Source organism: Dermacentor andersoni, chromosome 10 (genome assembly GCF_023375885.2).
Source record: "Dermacentor andersoni chromosome 10, qqDerAnde1_hic_scaffold, whole genome shotgun sequence".
NCBI lineage: Eukaryota > Metazoa > Arthropoda > Arachnida > Ixodida > Ixodidae > Dermacentor > Dermacentor andersoni.
The window spans coordinates 38,057,201-38,080,566 of NC_092823.1; the positions used below are offsets into that span (position 1 = coordinate 38,057,201).

Here is a 23,366-nt window from a genome sequence, read left to right on the forward strand (position 1 = left end):
TTCTCATTCAGTTTTGCTTTTCCCGACTGCAGCCCCTTCAGAGTGAAAACAGTCAATTTGCAAATGTACTTATTTGACCAAAAAGGTGGAATTCCAGTACAGCAAACCAACTTGCTGATTTTAGTGACTTCGTTATGTCGGAGTTTAACAATACTTACCTCCAGAAAAAGCCGGCTATCGTCTGCTTACACTCTGCCGTGCCCGCCCCTGTAGGAATGAACTTAATTTTAGTTGGCTACATATATTGCTTGGTGCAGCAGCTGTTATGTCTCCACCCCGATACATTTTTTAGGTTACCCGAAAACCTCAAAAAAACAGCTGTATTTAGCTTATGTGCGTTCAGTACTCGAATAAGCATGTGTTTGCTAGGATCCCCATACTGTTGAGTTAGCTGCCATGCTTGAAAAGGTTCAGAATATGGCAGTTTGATTTGTAATAGGAAGTTATACTAAAAGGCTTTGTATTACTGAGAGTAAGGGTAAGCTGCAATGACAGGATTTAAAAGACTAGAAAATGGCTTCAAATAAAATTATTTCACTGCATATACTGTTTAAAATATGTACAAATAGAGAAATTCATATTAGGCTATCACATACGTCACAAGAAAGAGATCCAACTAAATAAATTTATTCATTTTCTCTTACGTATAAGTGACGCCTTACGTTGTCTTCTTTCCTTGGAATGTTTTTCCGCCTGCAAATGTTTGCATAGTGTCCAATGATAATTCTCTCCCTGGTTTGTGTGTTTGATTTGACTGTTCGTTACATTACCGAGAATGTATGGCCCCGACTGCAATGCCAGTACAAACAAAGCAGGTGCTAAATAAATAGCCATACAAGAAGGATTTTTGAGGCAGCAATAATTGCATGTGCAATAAATATATGCATAAATGTCTCGTTTGTATTGCTGTCGAACAAGCTATTGTGATATCGAGAGACATAGAAATAACTAAACATGCGCTTGCCCAAGTACGGCTCTCATTTGCATCTTGATTGTGACTTAGCTACCAAAAGAATTTTTGTTTTCATTGTTTCTGTTGTGTCGGCTGGCGCTCATCTTGATAAGAGCACTCTGCGAAGTGCGCATGCGCCACTAAGTGTTAAAAGCAGAGTGCGCCCCTTGCTAGTGGCTCTTTTTCTTGCCGAGCCTTAACCCACAAGCATGGGTCAATAAACGTCGTTCACCCGGAACTTGTCTGATCCTTTCGGCACGCCTGGCGCAATACGTAACACGTGGCGACGAGGGTGGGACTTGGAGGAGTTGCGCAGCGTCAAGGAAGGCAAGTGTTCTCGGCATTCAGCCTCTGTTCAGTATCAACGATTGAAGAGTGCTGCTTTTTCTTCTCTTCGCTGACTGATATCATGAACGAAGAAGCCAGTGCAGGTTCGACGCAGTTTGCTGCTCAACTGGGCCAGATGGAACCATTCGACGTTTCCACAAATGACTGGGCGTCGTACGAAGAACGGCTGACGTCGTTTCTTATCGTCAACCGCGTTCCCGAAGGTGACCGAGTACATGCATTCCTGAGCATCATAGGCCCCAGCACCTACAGTCTTCTGAAATCGCTGGTTGCCCCGGAACTGCCTTCAGCCAAGAGCTTCGAGGTACTAAAGAAGACGCTGGCGGACCATCTGTCGCCGAAACCGTCGGTCATTGGCGAGCGAGCAAAGTTCCACAGGAGGCAGCAAGTCGAAGGCGAGTCCATTTCTGATTACGTTGCCGAGCTACGGAAGCTAGCACGAACCTGTGATTTTGGAAGCGCGTTAGATGAATCCCTCCGGGATCGCTTCGTCTGCGGCTTGTTAAGAGAGGATATACAGCGAGTGCTGTTCACGGAGGATAGCAAGCTTACGTTTCAGAGAGCGGTAGGGCGCGCTGTGGCTATGGAGGCGGCAACGAAAAGCACTGCGGAAGCCCGTACAGGTGTGTCTACAGCCAACCTCATGCATAAGGTACAGGCGACTTCGAGTGTCCAGGCGCAGGCATGTTTTTGCTGCGGGTCGCCGAAACATTCAGCCAAAGCGTGTCTCCACGTAAATGGCAAATGCTGTAAGTGCAACAAAAGGGTGCACCTGCAACGAGTTTGCCGTAGCACCTCCGGCACGTCGCGTGGTAAACGCCCCATCAAGGACACTAAGAACGTTATCGGTGGCATCCCGCTCGAAAGTGGTAGCCGTAAAGGGCGTATCTGCTCCCAGTATTGAGCCCATCATGGTACCGATGAAAGTAAATGATGTGACAGTTCGTATAGAGCTAGATGCAGGTGCCGCCGTCACAGTCATGCCTTTCAAACAATACCGCCAATTTCTTTCATCAGCCAGGCTCAACCGGACAGAAGTGAAGCTCCGCACCTATACAGGAGCCCTGGTGATCCCAGAAGGCGTCCTACAAGTCAAGGTGCAGCACGGTGGCAACACGGCGAGCCTTCCTCTATACGTCGTTGACCAGGAGGGGCCGCCGTTGCTGGGTTGGGAATGGCTTCAGGCAATTAGGCTGGAGTGGAGCAAAATCTGCAACGTCCACAATCTGCCAAGGTCAGAGCTGCCTTTTTCTTGTCGTTTAGAGGAAAGGCTGCACGCTTTGATCGCAAAGTACGACTCTCTATTTAAAGATGAGTTAGGCATGATTACAGAAGAAAGGGCCGAGCTGTATTTCAAGCCTAATCAGGCACCGAAGTTTCTCAAAGCAAGGAACGTGCCGTTCGCACTGCAAGAGGCGGTTGAGCTTGAACTTTCGAAGATGGAAAAAATGGGCATCATAACGGCCGTTGCCACGTCACATTACGCAACGCCAGTGGTACCCGTTATCAAGAAAGACGGTGGCATACGCTTCTGTGGCGATTATGAGGTGACAGTGAATCCGTGCCTTGCCGTCACACGTTACCCGTTGCCAAAGGTCGATGACATATTTGCGGCTCTGTCTGGAGGCACACATTTTCAAAGATCGACCTGAACCGCGCTTATCAGCAACTGGTCATATCTGATGCCTCAAAGCAATACCTAACCTTGAACACGCACAAGGGATTGTTTGTCGTCAACCGATTACCTTTTGGGATTGCTTCCGCGCCGGGGATTTTCCAAAAGATAATGGACACGATGTTCAAGGACCTCAAGGGTGTTTGCTGCTACCTAGATGATATTTTGGTAACTGGGAAAACACTAGAAGACCACTTAGCTAATCTCGAAGCGCTGCTGGAGCGCCTTCAAAGCCGAGGTGTCAGGGTAAAGAAAGAAGCGCTCGTTTTTTCAAAGCGAACTTCACTATCTTGGGCACAAAATGAGCGCTGAAGGCATTTCCCCATTGTCAGATAAAGTTGACGCACTTTTCCAGGCACCAGAGCCGAAATCAAAGAAGCAGCTTCAGTCTTTGTTGGGCGTTGTCATACTATTACAGCAAGTTTGTGCCCCAGTTAGCAACGATAGCTCAACCATTTTTCAGACTTCTGCAAAAAAAAAAGGTCGCGTGGCACTGGGACGAGCATGCTAGACAAGCGTTCAGCCAAGTGAAAGCGCTATTCGCACAACCACCTACGCTCGCACACTATGACCCTGAAAGACAACTTAGGCTGTCATGCGACGCGTCTCGGTATGGTGTAGGAGCAGTCCTATTTCATGTCTACGATGACGGAAGGGCACGGCCCATTGCTTACGCTTCACGAACGCTATCTGAAGCGGAAAAGAAATACAGTCAACTGGAGAAAGAAGCGTTAGCCATCATTTTCGGTGTAAAGAAGTTCCACTTCTACCTCTATGGGCGCTCATTCACCTTGGTCACAGACCATAAGCCTCTTAAAACAATGTTGGGCCCGAGAACCGAGATTCCCACCGTCGCGGCTGCTCGTTTGCAACGCTGGGCCGTTAAGTTGGCAGCCTACTCGTACAATCTTATCTTCAAGAAATCGAGCGAGAACGCGGAAGCCGATATCTGCTCGCGTCTGCCGCTGCCAGATCTTGAAGCGGAAACCAAAGAAACAGAAGAAACATTTTATTCGTTGCGATTGGACTCGTTGCCTGTTTCTAGTCGAGATATCGCGGCTGCCACATGTAAAGACCGAATTCTTTGTCAAGTGAAGGAATTCACAAATGTGGGATGTCCCGCGTCGATAAAGGATGAACAGTTGAAGCCTTTTTTCGCAGGTGCAACGAACTGACGGTGCATCAGGGATGCGTCATGCTGGACGCAAGAGCAGTCGTGCCTGCAAAGCTGAAAGGGTTCGTTCTGGACGAACTCCATGACGGCCATCCCTGCATCGTGCGCAGCAAAGAACTAGCACGCAGCTACGTGTAGTGGCCAACTCTTGAGGCGGACCTCGAACTTCGTATCAGAAGCTGCACAAGTTGTCAAGAGCAAACGTAACGCTCCAATCAACGCACCTCTTCACCCGTGGTCATGGCCGACTTCACCGTGGCAGCGTGTTTACGTAGACTTTGCGGGACCTTTTCAGAATACCATGCTTTTAGTGGTGGTCGACGCACATTCTAAATGGCCGGAGGTTTTCGAAATGAGATCACAACTACAGAAAGCACGATTCGTTGTTTGACTGAGCTTTTCGCACGTGTTGGTTTCCCTGGAACAATTGTTTCCGATGATGGACCTCAGTTTGTTTCGCAGGAGTTCAAGCACTTCGTGCAGGCAATGGGAGCGCGGCACGTCCTCACGGCTCCCTACCACCCCAGCTCCAATGGGTTGGCAGAGCGTTTCATCCAGACCTTAAAGAATGCGCTGCGCAAAGACTGCACAGGAGGAACACTGCAGGTAAAGCTGCATAAATTTTTGCTGTCGTATCGCAACACGCCACATGCGACGACTCGTGAATCACCAGCGGCATTGCTCCTAGGACGACGCTTACGCAGTCGGCTAGATGCCGTAAAGCCTTCCGTGGGGGAAAGAGTAGCACACAGACAGTGCACTCAGGCACTAAGTCGTCCGTGTCGCGAACGTCACTTCTTGGTAGGCGACAGCGTGTTAGCACGTAATTATTCTGGAAAACCCCCGCAAGGGCACCTTGAGACTCAAGGTGATGGTGCTTGGCGCCACCACGGACCCTTAGCCCCCATACCGAAGCTGTAATCCGCACCGTGGCGAGAGGTTGTAAGGTGAAGGGTAGAAACCATGAACGGTGGCGGTCGGGGCCATGGTCAAGCCCAGGCCGACGGGCTCCCCGTCTGTTTACCAGGTGGGGGGCTCCGGGACCTTCTTCTTGTGTCTATAAGGGTGAAACACAGGTGACACAATAGGAACCCTTAATCCATACATGCCGCATGGATTCTCAATTTCCCCCTCTAAAAAAAATGATCGGAACCGGAAACGGTACCGCACCGAAGGAATCAAAGTTCCAACTCAGAAATGTGCAGAAAATTTTCCACAGTTCCTGGTAGTTCACGCTGTTGAGCAAAAGGTTCCAGTGGCCACTCTATCAGTGTTTGTACTACAAAAGTGGCTAGTAGCTAACATAGGCGAAGAATATGAAGCAAAAAAACTGTCCTCAGGAGATCTGCTTGTAGAAGTCAAATCCAAAAAGCAGAGTGATGCGTTAATCGCACAAAAGAAGCTTGCTGACCTTAACATTACTGTAACACCTCACAGAAGCCTGAACAGCGTTCAGGGAGTAATTTCTGAGCGGCTGCTAATGACAGAAAACGAAAATGAGCTCCTCGAGAATTTGCGAGACCAAGGAGTAACGTCCCTGCGCCGCATAAATATAAAGCGCAATGGCGAAGAAAAAACACCTCACATCGTGCTAACATTCGGCAGCACTCGCTTGCCCGAGTCTGTCCGGGTTGCATTCATCAGGTGCCCAGTGCGCCCATACATCCCTAACCCTAGGAGATGTTTCAATTGCCAAAGGTATGGCCATGGCAGCAACACATGTAGAGGCAAGGAGACCTGTGCGAAATGCGCCGAAACCGAACACAATACTGACAACTGCCAAGCAAGTGAAACAAAGTGTGCAAATTGCAACGGTCCACATGCAGCGTACTCACGAACCTGTGAAGTATTCAAAAAAGAAAAACAAATAATCAATCTGAAAGTACGAGAAAACATATCTTACCCTGAGGTAAGGAAAAAGTTCAGTCAAGAGACATCCAGGTCATATGTTGACGCCGTGCGCCGGGGGGCCGAGCGGCGTCTGGTGACAGTGGGCACACAGTACACCATTGTTGATGTGTGCCTGCCCCGTCCCCCACCCGAACGGCACTCCGGTGTCGGCACCATTGACATCCCGGAGGTTCACCTGACGGCGGCCTCTGGCACAACCAAAGTTACTGGGAGTGGCGACACACCACTCCAACTTCAGGCCACTGCCCAGGCAGGGCCATCCACAACTCTGACAGGTGCAGCCAAGGCTGCCATACTATCACAGAGAAAAGGCTCGCTGGCCCCTGAGCCGGTAGGCCGCAGGGCTTCCCCCCATAGGGAGAAGCCACAAATCCGTACCCCCGCGGGTTCCCCGCGGAAACCCATCACCTCGCTGGAGGCGATGGATATAAGCAGTAGCCCGCCTCCGCAGCAGCGGCGGCGCAACTCCCTTGATCACAAAAAGGGAGGAAAAACTCCAATAACGGGCCCCACAAAACCGGTAGCATAGGTTTTTGAAATACTTTCGTCAAATTTATTAGGTATGGCGTTCCTAATTCACTGGAACTGTCGAGGCATATTAAAAAACTACGGCGACATAAAAGATATCCTTGCTGTATATTCCCCGGTTGTTTTGTGTCTCCAGGAGACAAACTTGGGATCAAAACATAAAAATATTTTAAGTAAATACAAAGTCTTTCGTCACGACCGAGAGCAAGCAAATAGGCTCTCTGGAGGTACTGCCATAGTTGTTCAAAGTAGTGTGCCTACTCGTGAAGTCAAGCTTCAGACTGCACTTGAAGCCGTTGCAGTATCTGTAGTACACTTTAAAACAATTACAGTATGCTCCGTATATATCCAACCAAACCTGCTAGTAACGCTCCATGACTTAGAAGACCTTTTAAAACAATTACCAGAGCCATATCTGTTAGTCGGCGATTTTAATGCTCACTCCAATTTGTGGGGAAGCGAACAAACGGACACTAGAGGCCGTATTTTAGAAGATTTTATTCTCTGCAATAATATATGCCTGCTCAACAGGGGCAAACACACATACTGCTCTCCAAGCTCTGGAAAATGGAGCTGCATAGAATTGTCTCTTACATCGCCTTCTGTTTTTAATGCTTTTAAATGGGATGTCTTGGACAACCCGTATGGTAGCGATCATTTACCTGTTTTTATCAACCTAACATCATCTCCGCAAATCATTCCTACAAAACCACGACGTTGGATGCTCCATTTGGCCGACTGGGCGCTGTTTCGAGAAAGTGCCAGCTTAGAAAAAATAGATCCACATCATTTAGGTATAGATGAACTTAACGAAACTGTCACAAACTGCATTATTTCTGCCGCGCTCCTGGCCATACCTCAATCTTCTGGAGTGGTGAAACAAAACCACAAAACCTGGTATACAAAAGAATGTAGGTTAGCAAAAAAGAAACAGAACAAAGCATGGGGAAACTTTCGAAGGTACCCCACGCAGAAAAATCTCATAGACTTTAAAAAGGCAAGAGCACAAGCCCGATATATCCGCCGTAGAACCGAAAAGACTTCGTGGCAAAATTACGTGACTTCCATAAATAGCTCAACCACATCAAACGAAATGTGGGAGAAGGTACGTAAGCTAGATGGTAAATACTCCCCTTTCACACTTCCCCTTCTAACAGCCCCTGGTGCCCAGACAAATATCGAAGAACAGGCAGACATTTTAGGTGAATATTTTTCGGCAGTTACCAGCTCATCAAACTACACAGAATCATTTCTTACGTACAAAAACAGAGCCGAGAAACAAAGACTCCCTACAAGTGGATATACAAATGAACCATATAATAAATTATTCACAGTTCAAGAAATCAACACAGTCTTATCCGCTGGCAAACAGACTGCACCCGGCCCTGACGGAATACACTATCAAATGCTGTCCCACCTCTCTGAACCTGCCGTAGAGGCACTCTTAAGTTTTTTTAATAAGGTTTGGGTATCGGGTAGACTACCCGAAGCCTGGAAGAAGGCCATCATCGTTCCATTTTTAAAGTCCGAAAAACCACCAACCTCTCCCAGTAGTTACAGGCCCATAGCGCTCACCAGCTGCCTCGCAAAATCCTTTGAAAGTATCGTGAATATGAGATTAACCTTTGTGCTAGAAGCCCGTGAGCTACTCGATGTCCATCAGTGCGGTTTCAAAAAGGCATGCTCCACAACAGACCACCTGGTTCGTCTTGAAAATACTATTCGTGAAGCCTTTATACACAAACAACAATGTCTTGCTGTATTTTTCGATTTAGAGAAAGCTTATGACACAACCTGGAGGTACGGAATTCTTCACGATTTGGCTGAACTTGGTATTCGGGGCAGGATGCTGAACTGCCTAAAAGACTTCCTGTCAAACCGTTCATTCCATGTACGCCTCGGTTCAACCCTGTCGAGAATTTTCATTCAAGAAAATGGAGTGCCCCAAGGGAGTGTTTTCAGCACGACCCTCTTTGTTGTTAAAATGAATTCAATCGGTAAAATAATTCCAAGGTCAATTATGTATTCAATCTATGTCGACGATCTTCAGATAGCTTGCACGTCCTCAAACATAGCAACATGCGAAAGACAAGTGCAGTTAACAATAAATAAACTTTCAAAGTGGGCTGACCAAAATGGTTTCCGGTTCTCCCCACAGAAAACAGTGGCCATCCTTTTCTCACTAAAACGTGGCCTACAGACAGATCCTATACTATACCTGAACGAAGCAGAATTGCCGGTAAAAAATGAACACAAATTTCTGGGCATAACTTTTGACAGAAAACTGACCTTGCCACACATAAAGAACCTGAAGAAGAAAACCTCCCAATCATTGAACATATTAAAGGTGCTTTCACATAAACGCTGGGGGGCTGATAGGACCTGCCTTTTACACATCTACCGCAGTATAGTTCGCTCTTGCCTCGATTATGGTTGCATGGTATACAACTCAGCTCGACAGTCCTACCTGAAGCAATTAGATCCAGTTCATAACTCAGGTCTGCGCCTTGCAAGCGGGGCATACAGGACATCACCCATAAATAGTCTATATGTCGAATGTAACGAACCAGCCCTCGCAGATAGAAGAGCCATGCTCACATGCACATATGTCCTAAAAACCCGTTCACTACCAAAACATCTCTGCTACTACATAGTTACGAAGTGCCCGTCTAAGCAGCTTTTTAACAACAAACCGAATGCGACGAGACCCCTTATTCTCCGATTTGAAGAAATTTGCCAGGAATTAGGTATTCTAGACACACTGCCTGATGTTGCCCAGAGACCCGAACCACTGCCACCTTGGCACACCTTTCCCAGTGTAGGTGACTACACACTGACACATTCTCATAAAAAGCAAACTCCACGTGAACATATAATACAAGAATTTTTGGCGCTAGACGAAAAGTACAAAGGACACACAGCATTTTATAATGACGGTTCTAAAACATCACTTTACGTCGGAAGTGCTGTAATGCAAGATAAATGGGAAAAGGTAGTCAGGTTGCCTCAGTGCACGTCAATTTTCTCAGCCGAATGTCATGCCATTTCGGTGGCTGTATCAAAAATAGTCGAGATGAACATTCAAAACAGCATTATATACACGGACTCGCTGAGTGCAATAACAGCACTGAAAGCCAGAAACGTAAGGGAACCTTTAATAGGAAATATAATTCATAACATAATAACCGCTCAAACACAAGGACACGAAATTAAGCTCTGTTGGATACCAAGCCATCACGGAATTAGAGGCAACGAGAGAGCTGACGCGTGCGCCGCTCAAGCCTGCTATAAGGAGGTCAGTACTGTAAATATACCCTATACAGATTGCATGAAGTTAGTGAAAAACAAGCTGAAAGAAAAATGGCAGTGTACATGGAATAGCGAAGAAAATAACAAACTACATTTAGTAAAACCTATTCTAGGAGAATGGCGATCATGCAGGCATCAGGAACGTTTTATAGAAGTAATTTTATGCCGCCTGCGCATCGGACACACACACCTAACACATAACTTTCTACTGACAAAACAAGAGAAACCCTTATGTGAGAAATGTGGAGATGAACTCACTGTAAATCACATTTTATTCTCGTGCACACAACTCGAACGGCTAAGGAAAAGATATCTTACTGTATTTTACAATGAACGCATTCCCTTTCATCCCAGTCTGCTTTTAGGAGATAACCCACTTGTAGGAACTTCATCTCTTTTTAGTTTTTTGAAAGACGCAGCGATCCTAAACAAAATATAATATATCACAGAACTACTAATTCTAAAAATTATTACCTAGTTTTTTCACGCATCTTATGATGCACCTCACCCATTTTCTCAGTCCTGAGAGGAAGGCTGAGGTCTTCATTTGGTCTGTTGGGCTCCTCAGAGTCCTTGTCCGGACAAGGACTTTCGCTGAGGATACCCAATTTTAGAAATAAATTATACCATGTGTTTGGCGCATGATAGCCTCAGTTGCTTATGCGCCATAAAACCCAATACAATACAATATTCTGGAAAACCAAAGTGGGCTCCCGCTGTGATTGTTGCTCAAACAGGACCTGTCTCTTTCCAAGTACGTGCAACCACCCCGAGGGGCACCTTCACCTGGCGTCGTCACCAGGACCAGCTGCTACAAAGGCCTGCAGAGGACGTTACCCCTAGGCATAGAACAGCTGGCGAAGTTACGACCAGCGAGTTCCTGGTTTATCCTGAGACTACCGGCGCACCAGTTCCTTCCAGTCCACAACCGCCCATGGTAACTCCGGTTGCGCAACAGGCAACACCAGCACCCGCCGAGGCAAGACGCTACCCCATGCGAAATCGTCGCCCACCGACACAAGTTTCATCTTGTTCTTTTTCTGTTACGATGTACTTCTTCCTTTGTTTACTTTCGTTTGGGTTTTCGCAGCTACATGATGCGCACGTGGGACTAATCATGCCACCTGGAAGTTAGTAGTTGTTGGTATTTCTTATTCCCTGTCCTTTGTTCAATTTGTGTGCTAAAGTCAATAGAGCACGAACCAGTGTAAACCTGTGTGTTGTTGAATTTGTTTTCTTGTTTTAGTACGAATGATGTGACTGATTAGGTGCCCAAATAATTAGATTATGAAACAAACTTAATCAGAACATCCTCATTCGTTTCACTTATATTTACCCTATTTCAACTGCAGAACCCCCATATTCTGGCATGTATTTTGTATAGAACTAATCTTTTCGTGATTCATAGTTTTCAAATGGTGAGAGCGGCGCTAAGGACACAAAGTTAGTCCACGTAAAAAAAATTGGAGGACGCTTAAGCTTCGCCTTCAAGAGTGGAACGCGAAACCGTTCCCGTCGACCCGCCAAGGGGTATAAGACAACGCGCTACGGCGCAGCGATCACTTACAAGGCGCCCCGCATCGGACTTTGCACCCACCAATCACGCGGTGAACGTCGAGCAACGCAGCGTTCGGCGCGGCAACGAAACGTGCGCCTGAGCAAGCGGAACGAACCAAAGAACTCGGTCTCTCGGAGGGGAAAACGATGTACGCCAGCCAAACGTCGTGATCGGCACGGGCAGATAGACAGATAGTGATCTAAAGAAAGGAAGGACGCTCGATTCTGCAACCCGTGAGGCAGCACGGCGAAGCGTCGTCAGGGGAGAGAGAGTCCGGGCCGCGACGCGCCTCGCACCGGTCCCCGCACAGCCCCAATGTGCGCGTGGCGCGCCACCTGTCGGGGCAGCGCCGTACCTTGAGAGGAGGGGGTCTTCTGTGTTTGCCGCAAGATGGCTCTGCATGTGCGGAAAGCACAGAAGGAATGTAGTGGAAACGCGCTTCGCTACTAGTGTAACTGCGACTTCTGTAAGTTGCATGTTCATAATTACCGATATACACCACAGTATAGCTTTCTACGGCTCGTTTCTAAGGCAACACCGCATTCACTAGAGGCGCTTTTGTACCGATGTGAAGCATCGAACTCATGGCTGAGTGGTAGCATCTCCGTCTCACACTCCGGAGACCCTGGTTCGATTCCCACCCAGCTGATCTTGCAAGTTGTTTTTTATTCATGAAGTGCCTCCCGAGATTTATCACTCACGGCCAACGCCGCCGACACCGACGCCGACGAGACCGGCTTTTCTGCGACACGAGCTCCTTAACGCTGTCGCGTTAAAATGGCTTGGTGCACTGTGCACTGACTTGTAATACATCTGTTTTTGAAACAGACGAGCAATTAAATATGCAGGAATACTTTGTCAAACCACACAAAGAGGCAAGGGGTGGTCACACACAAATGTGCCCGGGTGGTAGGTTTGTCTACCAGCAAGCCTTCAGAAAAGAGATGCTGCAGTGACACATTTCTCTTTGATTGTTATTTTCTTGGATTCGATTACTTTCTGGCTTAATGGTTGCGGCTTTTGTTAACATGTTGCACTTCTGAAAATTAGGCAGTCATCTGCACTGCTTACAATGTAGGTACCGTAATGGTCACATTATAATGGTGCTCAATTGTGAAGGCTCTCATTCAAACATAGACTTGTCTTGTCCTCATATGCTTTTTCTACATGCCAAAGGAATAAAATATACCATTTCTGTGTCATAAGAAAGAAACCGAGACTGGTGTTTCTTATTGCATGTAAATGTATGCTTAGTAGCATTACCATTTTTGCAAAATTTGAAGAACTTATTTGGCGCAGTTCTGCAATATTCACAGTCTGGCTTATCCACTTGCGTATAAGGAATACAGGTGAAAAAGTAAAGCATTGCAGTGGATTTAACCTAATCGTCTTGATTCTTGCTACCTTCTTGGCCTGGCAGGTCTTCTACTTTTTTTGGAAAAGCATATGTACAAAAGCATGTTTCGACCAAATAGCCTGATGTATGCGAGGCTTTGTGAGCACCACTATAACGTGACAAAAGCAGTGTGTGACCATTTGGTTATACAAATTCGGGTGTAATGGCACCGCAAAAAGTAAACGAAGAAAGATATGTACACATTTGACACAAGCACTGGCTCTCATCTCAAGCTTCGAAATCGGGAAACAGGCAATATTTAATAACATGTGCAGACATGATGTGACCTTATCTGTTAAAAGAAATTTTTTGTCAGTGCAACTGATGGATCACTAATGCATTTGTCATTCTTTTTTAAATGTTGCAAGCCACAATTACCTTGCATGTTGTCCGGTCATGATGCCTGGCCACAACGCAAGTTTCGTGGAACACAGGGCCGCGTCCACATTTCTTGCAGTGTTTGACAATGTGTAAGGTAGGGTTGTTTGACACAGGTGACTCATGGTCCTCAGCCTCCCTAATTTCGCATCAATAGAGAATCCCATCTGTCCAATGAAGGCACGACCTCACGATTGCAGCAGACTACACAAAGCTTGCGGCCTAGTTCACCGGATGTATAATGTGCTTCAAGCCACAACCAACCGCTTTCATATTTTGGCTTCTGCCTTTTGGGGCTCTATGCTGAACTTTCCGCCATTTTCTTCGAGGCGTGACGTAGGCGCGACGCGTTCAAAATGGCGCTGATAGCCCCGTTTTGCTTTCGTAACGTGACGCAAACTGGACGTTTAGCCTAAGAAACTGAAATGAAGGCACCTAGCGTGACGTTCTTGGTAATGCAAAACAGTTTTCCTCCTCAGTAAAAAATAAAGCAGCTAGCTCTAAGCCAACGATTACTCCGTCGAAAACGCTTCTCGCTTCCGTCGTCTGCTATGTACAAGCCGTCGTATGCTTCATTAGGTAGGATGCGTATACCCGTGAAATGGAATCAGTCATCGTATCTTGGCGCCAACGCGCTTGTTTTCTTCCTTGAGACAACATACGCGACCTACCAGTGGTGATGCTCGCACGTTCTAGGCCACGTTATATCGCTATCTCGTGAAACGTAAATGACTCAGCCCGACTCGAAAGGCTGAGAAAGGCCGAATATCACCGATAGCGTTGCGCGCGACAGACATATCCGCGTGCATGACGCAAGCGCCGGCGCTGACATCTCTTGTTCACCTCGCTGGTTACTTGCACCGCGGGAGGAAACTTCAAGGCGCCGCCTTATGTACATTTCTTACAAATTAAAGTGACGCCGTTGTCATAACTTCTGATTGTGTGAAAAGGCATTAATATTGATTGCAATATAAACGCAGCAGCGAAAACTGGACAACGTTGCAGAACGTTTGCTATGTTCAACCAATTTTATTTCGTATAAACGCCTTCTTTTAAAAAATGATGGCACAAAACAGAAATGCCAACACCACCCGAGAGCTATGCAAATACTATGAGCACGCGTTATGAACAAACGATTTTTGTCATGGTGCCAAATGCCGGGGCAAATGTGGCGATGCGCAGTCCTTTCCGCCACCACTGCATATGGCTGCTCATTAGCGTAATTCGCTCGGATCGTCGCACCACAAATTATGGCGGAATATATCTGCAGTGGCGGCCCAGCGCAACGTCACGCAACGTCAAATTGACGTTTACGAAGCGGCCCTTCCTGTGACCCTCCCCACAGCATATTCCTTCAGCCAATCAGCAAGCTGGCATGGCGGCTATCTTGGATCGCCACCACGTATTCGCGAAATCGCAGATGCATTGCGCTGGCTTCTGTACGCTACCGCTCACTTTCTTTTTGAAGCGCTGACATTGCAATATAGCTGCCAAGGACCAAGAAAATGTATTAGTAGATAAAATTTCCAGCTCCACGTCATGTTTCGTCATCTTGATGAAAACGCAAAATTGCATTTTGCAAAACTTCCGTTTCCCGGCACGAATTTCAAGGCACGTGAGCTCTCCACAGCCACTCAGAAAGTCAACATGGCGGATAATGGCCGCCGTGCAGCCACCATACGTGTCGAGAATAGCGCCCTTGTTGTCACAGCACAAAACCCTCCTAACAAGGGCCTGAGGAAAAAAAAATTATTTGTGCAACTGAGTTAGGCATGAAGATGGAAAATAATGAATGAGATGAGTTATGTAACAAAAAAATAGTCCCAGTTGTTTCGCGTGCATTTGTAATTTTCATGGGTAATAGTGTAGCTGCTCCCTGGCAAAATTTTTTTTCTCTGTATGAAGCATGTGAAATAATATTTCCTCGGACGTGAGAAAAAAATTGGAGGCTTATCAAGGTTAAGCCCAGTGGATGCGAAGCATGTTAAGCAGCTGCCTCAGTGTGGATGGGGCTAAGTAACGGAGACGTGGTTTTAGGTTAATCGTCGGACTTTATTCTTTGCAGCCCGACAAACACACTCTTATGGTCCCTAAATGCATGACTCTTGGTTTGACTCTCGCGCGACGCCGCCGCCGCGTCGCGCGCGACGGCGCCAACCGAAGCGTGGAGGCCTTCGCCGGGCGACGTCCGACGGCGCGATATGAGGCCCCATCTGCAGCCGGTGTGACGTCATCACGTGACGTCACATCATGTGATCTCACTTCAGGGTCAATGGTGGCCACCGCCGGGAGGCGACCGACGGCGCGATATGAGGCCCCATCTGCAGCCGGTGTGACGTCATCACGTGACGTCATGTCATGTGACCTACTTGAAGGTCACTTGAAGGTCAATGGTGGCCACCGCCGGGAGGCGACCGACGGCGCGATATGAGGCCCCATCTGCAGCCTGTGTGACGTCATCACGTGACGTCATGTCACGTGACCCCATTTCAGGGTCAATGGTGGCCACCGCCGGGCGTCGCGCGAAGGCCCGAAACCTACGTTAATATGCTTCGCATAAAAGACTGATGCCAGGAAAACAAGCTAATTTGGTTGTTGCATGTGGCACAATGTGCAGGCGGTGCACTGTGCAACGGAGGTTATGTGCAGTCCGCCATTGCCATCTGGTCGTGCCTGCATTCCATAGACACGCAATGTGTTAATTTGAGATCGGGGCTAATGAGGTTATCCGTGCGCTACAACTCTCATCTGCACGTTGTGATCCACTGAAAAATACGCGGGTTTATTCCTGTGTTCTTCGAAACTCGTTGTAGCCAAAAATTATTACCAGACAGTACGTAAGATAATTAAGCTTTGGCAGATTCACGTGGAAAGGACAAATGAATTAGTCATTCTCAGTTACATTGCATGCAGAATTAGTTTTTTGTATGAATGGCGTAACTTCATGTCACGACGTGTTGTATATGATATGTTTTCTTATTAATGCTAGACTTAAAATTAAGCACTTGTATCTGCCTAGCCCCGGGCACCAACATCAATAACCGTTGGACAAATAAAGTTTATTCCTATCCTATCCTAGCCTGCATGTCTTTGTCTTCGTTTACTTCTGTGGTGTCATTGCTCCAGAATAAATCCATGACAGGAGCAACCAGTCCATGCACTTATACTACATTGTGCACAGTAGAGCTGACAGCCTGAATTTGGCGAGTGCAAAGTAGCAATAAGAACTTCAGAAGGGCAGAATTTTGGTCCAGTTGGTAATGCATATTAGAGTACGGTGAAGGGCAGTAGATGGGACAGTGTAAGGCGAGATAGATGGGACAATGTGAGGCGAGATAGATGGGACAAGCGCTACTGACAACTGTGAACGTTTACGGGAAAAATTCGCTGGAGCAGGACAATGCGCTCATTATCTTGCTGCAGCGAAATCTTCCAATGTTCCCAGTTGTCAGTAGCACTTGTGCCATCTACATAACACTTCATCGTACTCCGACTTGAGAAATAACCAAAGCCCACATAATTACCAAATTGAAGGAGAAATGTTTCAGTGTACCGGCTGTTTTGTTAACTGACAAGAAAATGCCATACTTGTCTGTAAACCGATGACCACACACACATTATTTTGTACAACTTCTCCCTGCCTCTTAGGTTTTTATGGCTTTTAGGAAGCATTCCAGAGTTTGTCTGTCTGTTCTAAAATTAAATGAGGGTTCAGCCAGTACTATGTGCCAATATTCTATAAGCCCTTACTTTGTCAGTGTTGCTATTGCAGTTCCCACCTAAATATGAATAACCAGATAGCCATTTTTAATGTTGAGTTTATGGAGAGAATGTATTTCATTAGAAAAGTTTTCCCAATTGCAGGAAGCCTTGCTGACGCCAAGCTTGGTGTGAAATGAAGAAATGGCACTCCACATTCATTCGTGCTTACTTCTTGGCATAGCCAGTCTGTCACCTTAATTTTTGCTTCTTCCCTACTGAAACATCAAGAACGGTGCCAACTCGCATTCATTAAAAACAAATTTTTACACTTGGATACACAGCCATGCACAAAGCTCTTGAACTCATTAGTATTGTTTTAAAGAAATTGCAGCTTCTGCATGCAGCAGTACGCTGGATAAGACGAGGGTAAAGGGAAAGATGGCGACATTAGTCATCAGGAGTTGTCTAACAAAGGACGCCTCAAGCTGGAGCCAACATCTTTACAAGGGAACCGAATTGCTGCAGCCTGATACATTTCTTGTTCAACCTGGCAAGTCACCTTGTCAAAACACATGCTCTAGCCTGAGACCTACATCCTCTGTTCGAACACCGTCTGCCAACAATACATTTGGCAAACCATGTCACGCTAAGATATTCACATTCGAAGAAAGGTAATGGAGTGTGAATCCTACAAGGCAGCATGAACAGTATATTATTTATTTATTTATTTATTTACTTATTTATCATACCCTCAGGGCCATTACGGCATTATAGAGGGGAGTGGTTACAAGCAAAACGGGTAAATTCAACAAACAGGAGTTATTAGTTACAGAAAATCATATATATATATATATATATATATATATATATATATATATATATATATATATATATATATATATATATAAACAAAACTATTCATCAAATGGCACATAGATATACAATGTTAGCTATGGCGTTTGTGAGTACAGGTTGAACAATGTGAAGAAAAATGTTCCTAGTTATACAGTGCTAGCTATGTCATTCTTGAATCATTGGTGATCTGCGATTGTGGCCATCGAAGCGGGAAGGCGATTCCACTCATTAAAAGTGCGTGGCACAAATGACTGCAAAAAGCGTTGGATCTGCGTAATGAAATGCCGACGTTATGGATGTGATCCAGTCTGGGCTAAACATACAGAGGTGGAGAAATAAGTTTCTTGCGTAGCAACGGATGATGACATAATTTATGAAAAAGGTACAAACGGAACATTTTTCGACGTGATAATAAGGACGATAAGTTAAGGCTATATTTCATGGCACTGATACTCGCGGTTCTATTATAGTGAGAAAGAATGAAACGAGTAGAGTTATTCTGAACTATTTCCAGTGAGTGCGTTAGATTTATTTGACCTGGATCCCATATTGAAGCAGCATACTCAAGTTTAAGTCGTATTAGTTTTATAGAGGATTAATTTCAAGGAAGAAGGTGCTTTGGAAAAGTTGCGTCGTAAGTAACCTAGCATTCGGTTAGCGTTACTTATTATATGGGTGATGTGGGTATTTCAAGTAAGATCAGAGGTGATGTGAAGGCCAAGGTACTTGTAAGTTGTTACCAATTCTAATGGAGCGTTATTAAGGGAGTACACAGGTGGTTCAGTAGTAGTTCGAGATACACGCATGAATTTACACTTGTTAACATTTAGTTCCATTAACCATGAATTGCACCATGCAGAAACGGCGTTAAGGTCATCTTGAAGCCTGGTTACATCCTCCTCCTTACAGGAGGTTACAGGAGGTTAAATCCTCATCCTTACAGTCTCGGCAGCGGCGGCAGTGCTCGCGCACCAGCTCACGCATTCCTTTCTGGTTGTACAGGTTGTACAGGCTATCTTGTCAAGCAACATCATCTCAGAAGACCACCCGGATTTGGCTGGATCAACTGCACGTGACATCAGAGAAGCCATCTTGTCAATCAAGATCTTCATAGAACACCACCAGGCGGTGCTCGCTTGTCCCAGCATCGCTACTTAAAGGCCATCTGTTGTCGACCAATATCGGCAGCGGCGGCAGTGATCGCGCACCAGCTCACGCATTTTTTTCTGGTTGTACAGGTTGGTTACGACAGCATCCGTCGTTTTCTTTATCCTGTTACTGTCGCTGCTGCCGAGAACTGCTTTTACGCTACTTGTGTCCTTGCATTACCTTTTTAGTGTTTTAGTTGAGTGCTGTTAGACATGCCTACCTGCGCTGAGCTCGCTAAGAGAATTGATGAACTGGAGTCAAGACTTCTTAATGAATCGGATCAATTGACTCATCGCATTGTTGACAAAATTATTGTTAACATGAAGACATCTGGGGTAGACGTGCTGGAGATCAGAAAGCACGTGGAGAGCCTTGAATCCAGTCTAAAATTTCTAAAGACCTGGTCGACAAGCTGCACAGTAAAAAGGCCTCACTTGTGGTAAGAAAACAAAGCCTTGAAAACGGAAAACTGTTCACTTTCCCGAAGGGTCTCCGAGCTCGAGCAGTACTCTCGCATGAACAATATAGAAATCAGGTGCATCCCCTGTAGTCATGGCGAGGACTGTGTTGCAGTTTTGGAGACAGTGGGCAGGAATATTGGATGCCCCGTGACTTCCTCTGATGTCGATGTTGTTCATCGAGTCTCTACTAAAGATAAGGGTAGGAAAAATTTAATTGCTAGGTTCTGTTCTCGAGCGAAAAGGAACTATTTTATCAGTAAGGCGTGAAAGGCAAGGCTCTGCCTAAATGACATGGGAAAATATGATAACAACCTTCCCATATTTGTCAATGATCACTTGACACCATAAAATAAGGCACTCTTTTCTAAAGCACTGGTGCTAAATAAAGCTAACTGGAAGCACTTGTGGACGGACGATTGTCAGATTAAGGCGAGAAAGACTAATGAGAGCAGTGTTTGTCGCATTGCGGATGAGTCTGACCTTTCTGTTTTCAACTAACTGCCTCGATTCTAAAATGTCATTACCATTCACCATGGATTCTTACCTCTCAACATCTGCGCTGAATAAAATCGTGTCGCGCGACTACCATTCAATTATTGACTTCGATGCTAGAAGTCTCCGCAAGCATTTTGACGATTTTCAGCACCTGTTTTCGACATTTAACAACGCCTTTTCAATAATATGTGTATCTGAAACCTGGCTTTGTAATGATGACAAGGACCTATTCTGCTTCAACTCATACACTTCTGAGTATTCTCACAGAGAGACGAGTAATCACGGTGGTTCAGCTATATTTGTCCCATCTAACATTCCATATAAACGACGGCCTGACTTGGAGGTGAATATTACTAACTGTGAATCTGTGTTTGTTGAATTTGATTACCCCGTCTTCAGTATAGACAAAAAGAACTCAGTGTTTGGCTGCATTTATCGCTCACCTTCTTCTCTAGTTACTGACTTCTGTAGTGCCCTTGATCAAACCATGGAAAAATATCATGCGCTAATTGTAACGCAATAATCATGGACGATATCAACGTTAACCTCATAGATACCAATTCATCTAATTCCTCTAGTTATTCAAGCATCTTCCATAATTTTGGATATGAATGTATAATTTCTCTCCCTACTCGCTGTCCTAACATTGCCGATGGCACCTTAATTGATCACGTATTATAGAACTTAACAGATCCACCTGAGACTGGCATTATTACCACCGATATTACCGATCACTATCCTATCGTTCTACGCCTGCGCAATCACTCAGCCACATCTAACATGTCATTTTACAGAGTTATACCTGACAAAGAGATGTTCCTTGCTAGCGTAACTAAAACTGACTGGTCGAAAGTTATATCATCTAATGAACCTCAAAAAGCCTTTTCGCAGTTTTTAACGACACTTTTATCGCATTTCAACTGCCACTCTCATAAAATGAAATGCAGAAAAAAGGTATCCTCGCCAGTAAATCCGTGGCTTACAGATAGCCTTCTGAAAGCAATGCGGTCACGTGAAAATTTGTATAAGAGAACAAAGAAGCAACCTTTCAATACTAAATTACTTGCCCGTTATAAAAAAATTTCTAACTCACTTTCCGCACAGCTGAGAAGTGCGAAGAGAAATTATAACGAACAAAAAATTATAGAATGTGGTAATAACGCTAGAAAATAGTGGGAAATTGTTAACATCTTTTTAAACCGTAACTTTCAGAACGTCATTTCGAGAATCATTCACAATGACATGGTATACATTAATCCGCTTGATATTGCAAATGCCTTTTGTGATGATTTCTTCAACAACACTTCTGATTCCGCTTCATGCTGTAACATGCCCTTTAAACGCTTACCTCATTCATTTTTTCCTTTTTCAAACAACACCTGATGAAGTAATTTTAGTATTTAAAACCCTTAAAGCCACTAGTGCTGGCCTAGATAATATTAAAGCTTACCACAATAAGATGATCGCGGAACATATCGCTAACGTCCTCTGAGCTATCATTAACCTGATTTTCAAAACCAGTGTTTTTGCACGTGAACTTAAACGCGGTCGAGTCATTCCCGTTTTCAAAAAAGGTGATCGTACGATTACACAAAAGTATAGACCCATTTGCGTTATTCCATTTTTTAATAATGTTATTGAAAAACTTATCGAAAAGCGTCTAACAAAATATTTAGATAAATTTTGTATTCTTTCCCCTTATTAGTTTGGCTTTCGTTCTGACTTTTCAACTAATCTAGCACTTATTTCTCTTACTGATTATCTTAAAAAAGCGATTGATGATGGTAAATTTGCAGCGTCGATATTCGTTTATCTATCCAAGGCCTTCGACACACTTAATCATACAATTCTTTGTGCTAAACTTGAGGCCATCGAAATAACTGGTCTGCCTCTACTTCTCATCCGCAGTTACTTAAAAGATAGAAAACAAGTCGTTAACATTTCTGGGTACTACTCTAAAGAAGCTACTACTAATATTGGTGTACCACAGGGGTCCATATTAGGTCCTCCACTTTTCCTAATTTATATTAATGATTTGCCTAGTTGCCTCTCCTCATCTAAGTGTATTCTTCACGCTGATGATACTACTATATTTACTTCTAACAATTGTATATCAACGCTAACACTTAAGCTGAACGAAGATCTTGTGAAAATTTCCACATGGTGTCAACTTAACAAGCTGCAGATTAACCATAGAAAGACCAATTTTGTCGTCTTTGCCTCACATCAGCGACCGCCTGAGCTCCTTCAATCTATTTCCATCAACAATCACCTAATCACTGCAGTCGATCATAGCACCTATTCAGGTGTGGAATTTGATCATCTTAAATCTCACCTTGACATAGCTAATGTGAAAAAGAAAATGGCATACGGAATACGCGTTTTAATCAAAGCACGGCAATATTTCTCATTTTCAACTCTCAAGTCGCTTATTATGCTTTTGTTCATTCTCATATTAACTATAACATTGAATCATGGGGAAACACTTATAACAATCACCTAACTTCGGTGCAAGTTATTCAGAATTGAGCTATTCGACTAATAACATTTTCTCCTCGTAGCATTAGCGCAATTCAGCTGTTACATGCACATAATATTTTGAATGTGACTGATCTTGTTAAATATAACCTCGCCATATTTATTTTTAGGTCATTAAACAATGATATTCCAGTAACCATCATACCAAAGACATCCCTTACTAATGTAAATAATACTAGATTTGCAGGAAATATGAACTTCATTTCACCCATCGTTCGCACCAACTATGGTAAGCAGTCATTACATTTTTCAGCTTTATCTCTGTGGAACGCATTACCATTCCCTTTAAAATTGTTCAAAGCTCACAGGTTTCGTGCAGAACTTAAGTATTTTCTTTTAGCTTCCTCCGACTTTCCCATTTGAGTGTACTAGGTGCTATATTTTTAACTTTCACTTTGTTTCTCTATATGTCTCTCGCATTTTGTTTACTTCTTTTTTAAGCAATTTTTTGTAGTTTCACCTTTTTTTCTCGAATCCAAAGCCTTGCTATTGCTTGATACATTCATCTGCAGCTTTTCTGTTCATTTATGCCTTGTCTCGTAAAACCTTTATTATCGGAAATTTCACATGTTGCCATGTTGTTTTATTAAATCTAGTCATCATGCACAGGAGCTCCCATTTCAGTTTCTAACTAAGGGACCTCCTTCTGTATATACTTATCATGTAATTATCCCCATTTTTGCTTTGATTAAACTGATTCTGATTCTCGTCGCGAGTTAATTTGGTGTAAATTACGCAGTCGTCAGCAAATAGGTGAATTGGAGATGAAACCCAGGAAGGTAAGTCGTTAATATATATGAGAAATAGGAGGGGTCCAAGCACGGAGCCTTGTGGTACAGCTGAATAAACAGGACTCAGATTAGAGGTTACTTCGTTAGCTGAAGCAAACTGAACGGTTACTGAGGAAAACCTCAAGCCAGTACAAAATTTTAGGATC

General features: G+C 44.7%; 2 protein-coding genes across 2 annotated transcripts in view; one reads left to right on the forward strand and one right to left on the reverse strand.

The window, feature by feature from the left end:
- LOC126519167 (multidrug resistance-associated protein 1-like) overlaps nucleotides 1–18,094 on the reverse strand; it is a 255,175-nt gene extending 237,081 nt beyond the window's left edge. The window contains exon 1 of the mRNA XM_050168782.3: nucleotides 18,091–18,094. The gene's annotated coding sequence lies outside the window, so the exon portion shown is untranslated. The remainder of the gene's footprint in view (nucleotides 1–18,090) is intronic.
- On the forward strand, nucleotides 4,601–11,188 carry LOC126519054 (uncharacterized). The gene is made up of 3 exons (XM_072284665.1): nucleotides 4,601–5,066; nucleotides 6,064–6,391; nucleotides 10,553–11,188. Exons 1-3 carry the CDS (start codon nucleotides 4,636–4,638, stop codon nucleotides 11,030–11,032), a joined length of 1,239 nt encoding a protein of 412 aa, XP_072140766.1. The 5' UTR covers nucleotides 4,601–4,635; the 3' UTR covers nucleotides 11,033–11,188.
- Nucleotides 18,095–23,366: the final 5,272 nt, after the last annotated feature.

Excerpts from the sequence above, each read along its gene's own strand:
- LOC126519054 (XM_072284665.1), top strand. The coding sequence starts at position 4,636 with ATGGGAGCGCGGCACGTCCTCACGGCTCCCTACCACCCCAGCTCCAAT. Across the intron at positions 5,067-6,063 it reads TTAGCCCCCATACCGAAGCT|GAAAAAGTTCAGTCAAGAGA; the intron begins GTAATCCGCACC and ends CCCTGAGGTAAG. Across the intron at positions 6,392-10,552 it reads GCTCGCTGGCCCCTGAGCCG|TGCTTATGCGCCATAAAACC; the intron begins GTAGGCCGCAGG and ends GATAGCCTCAGT.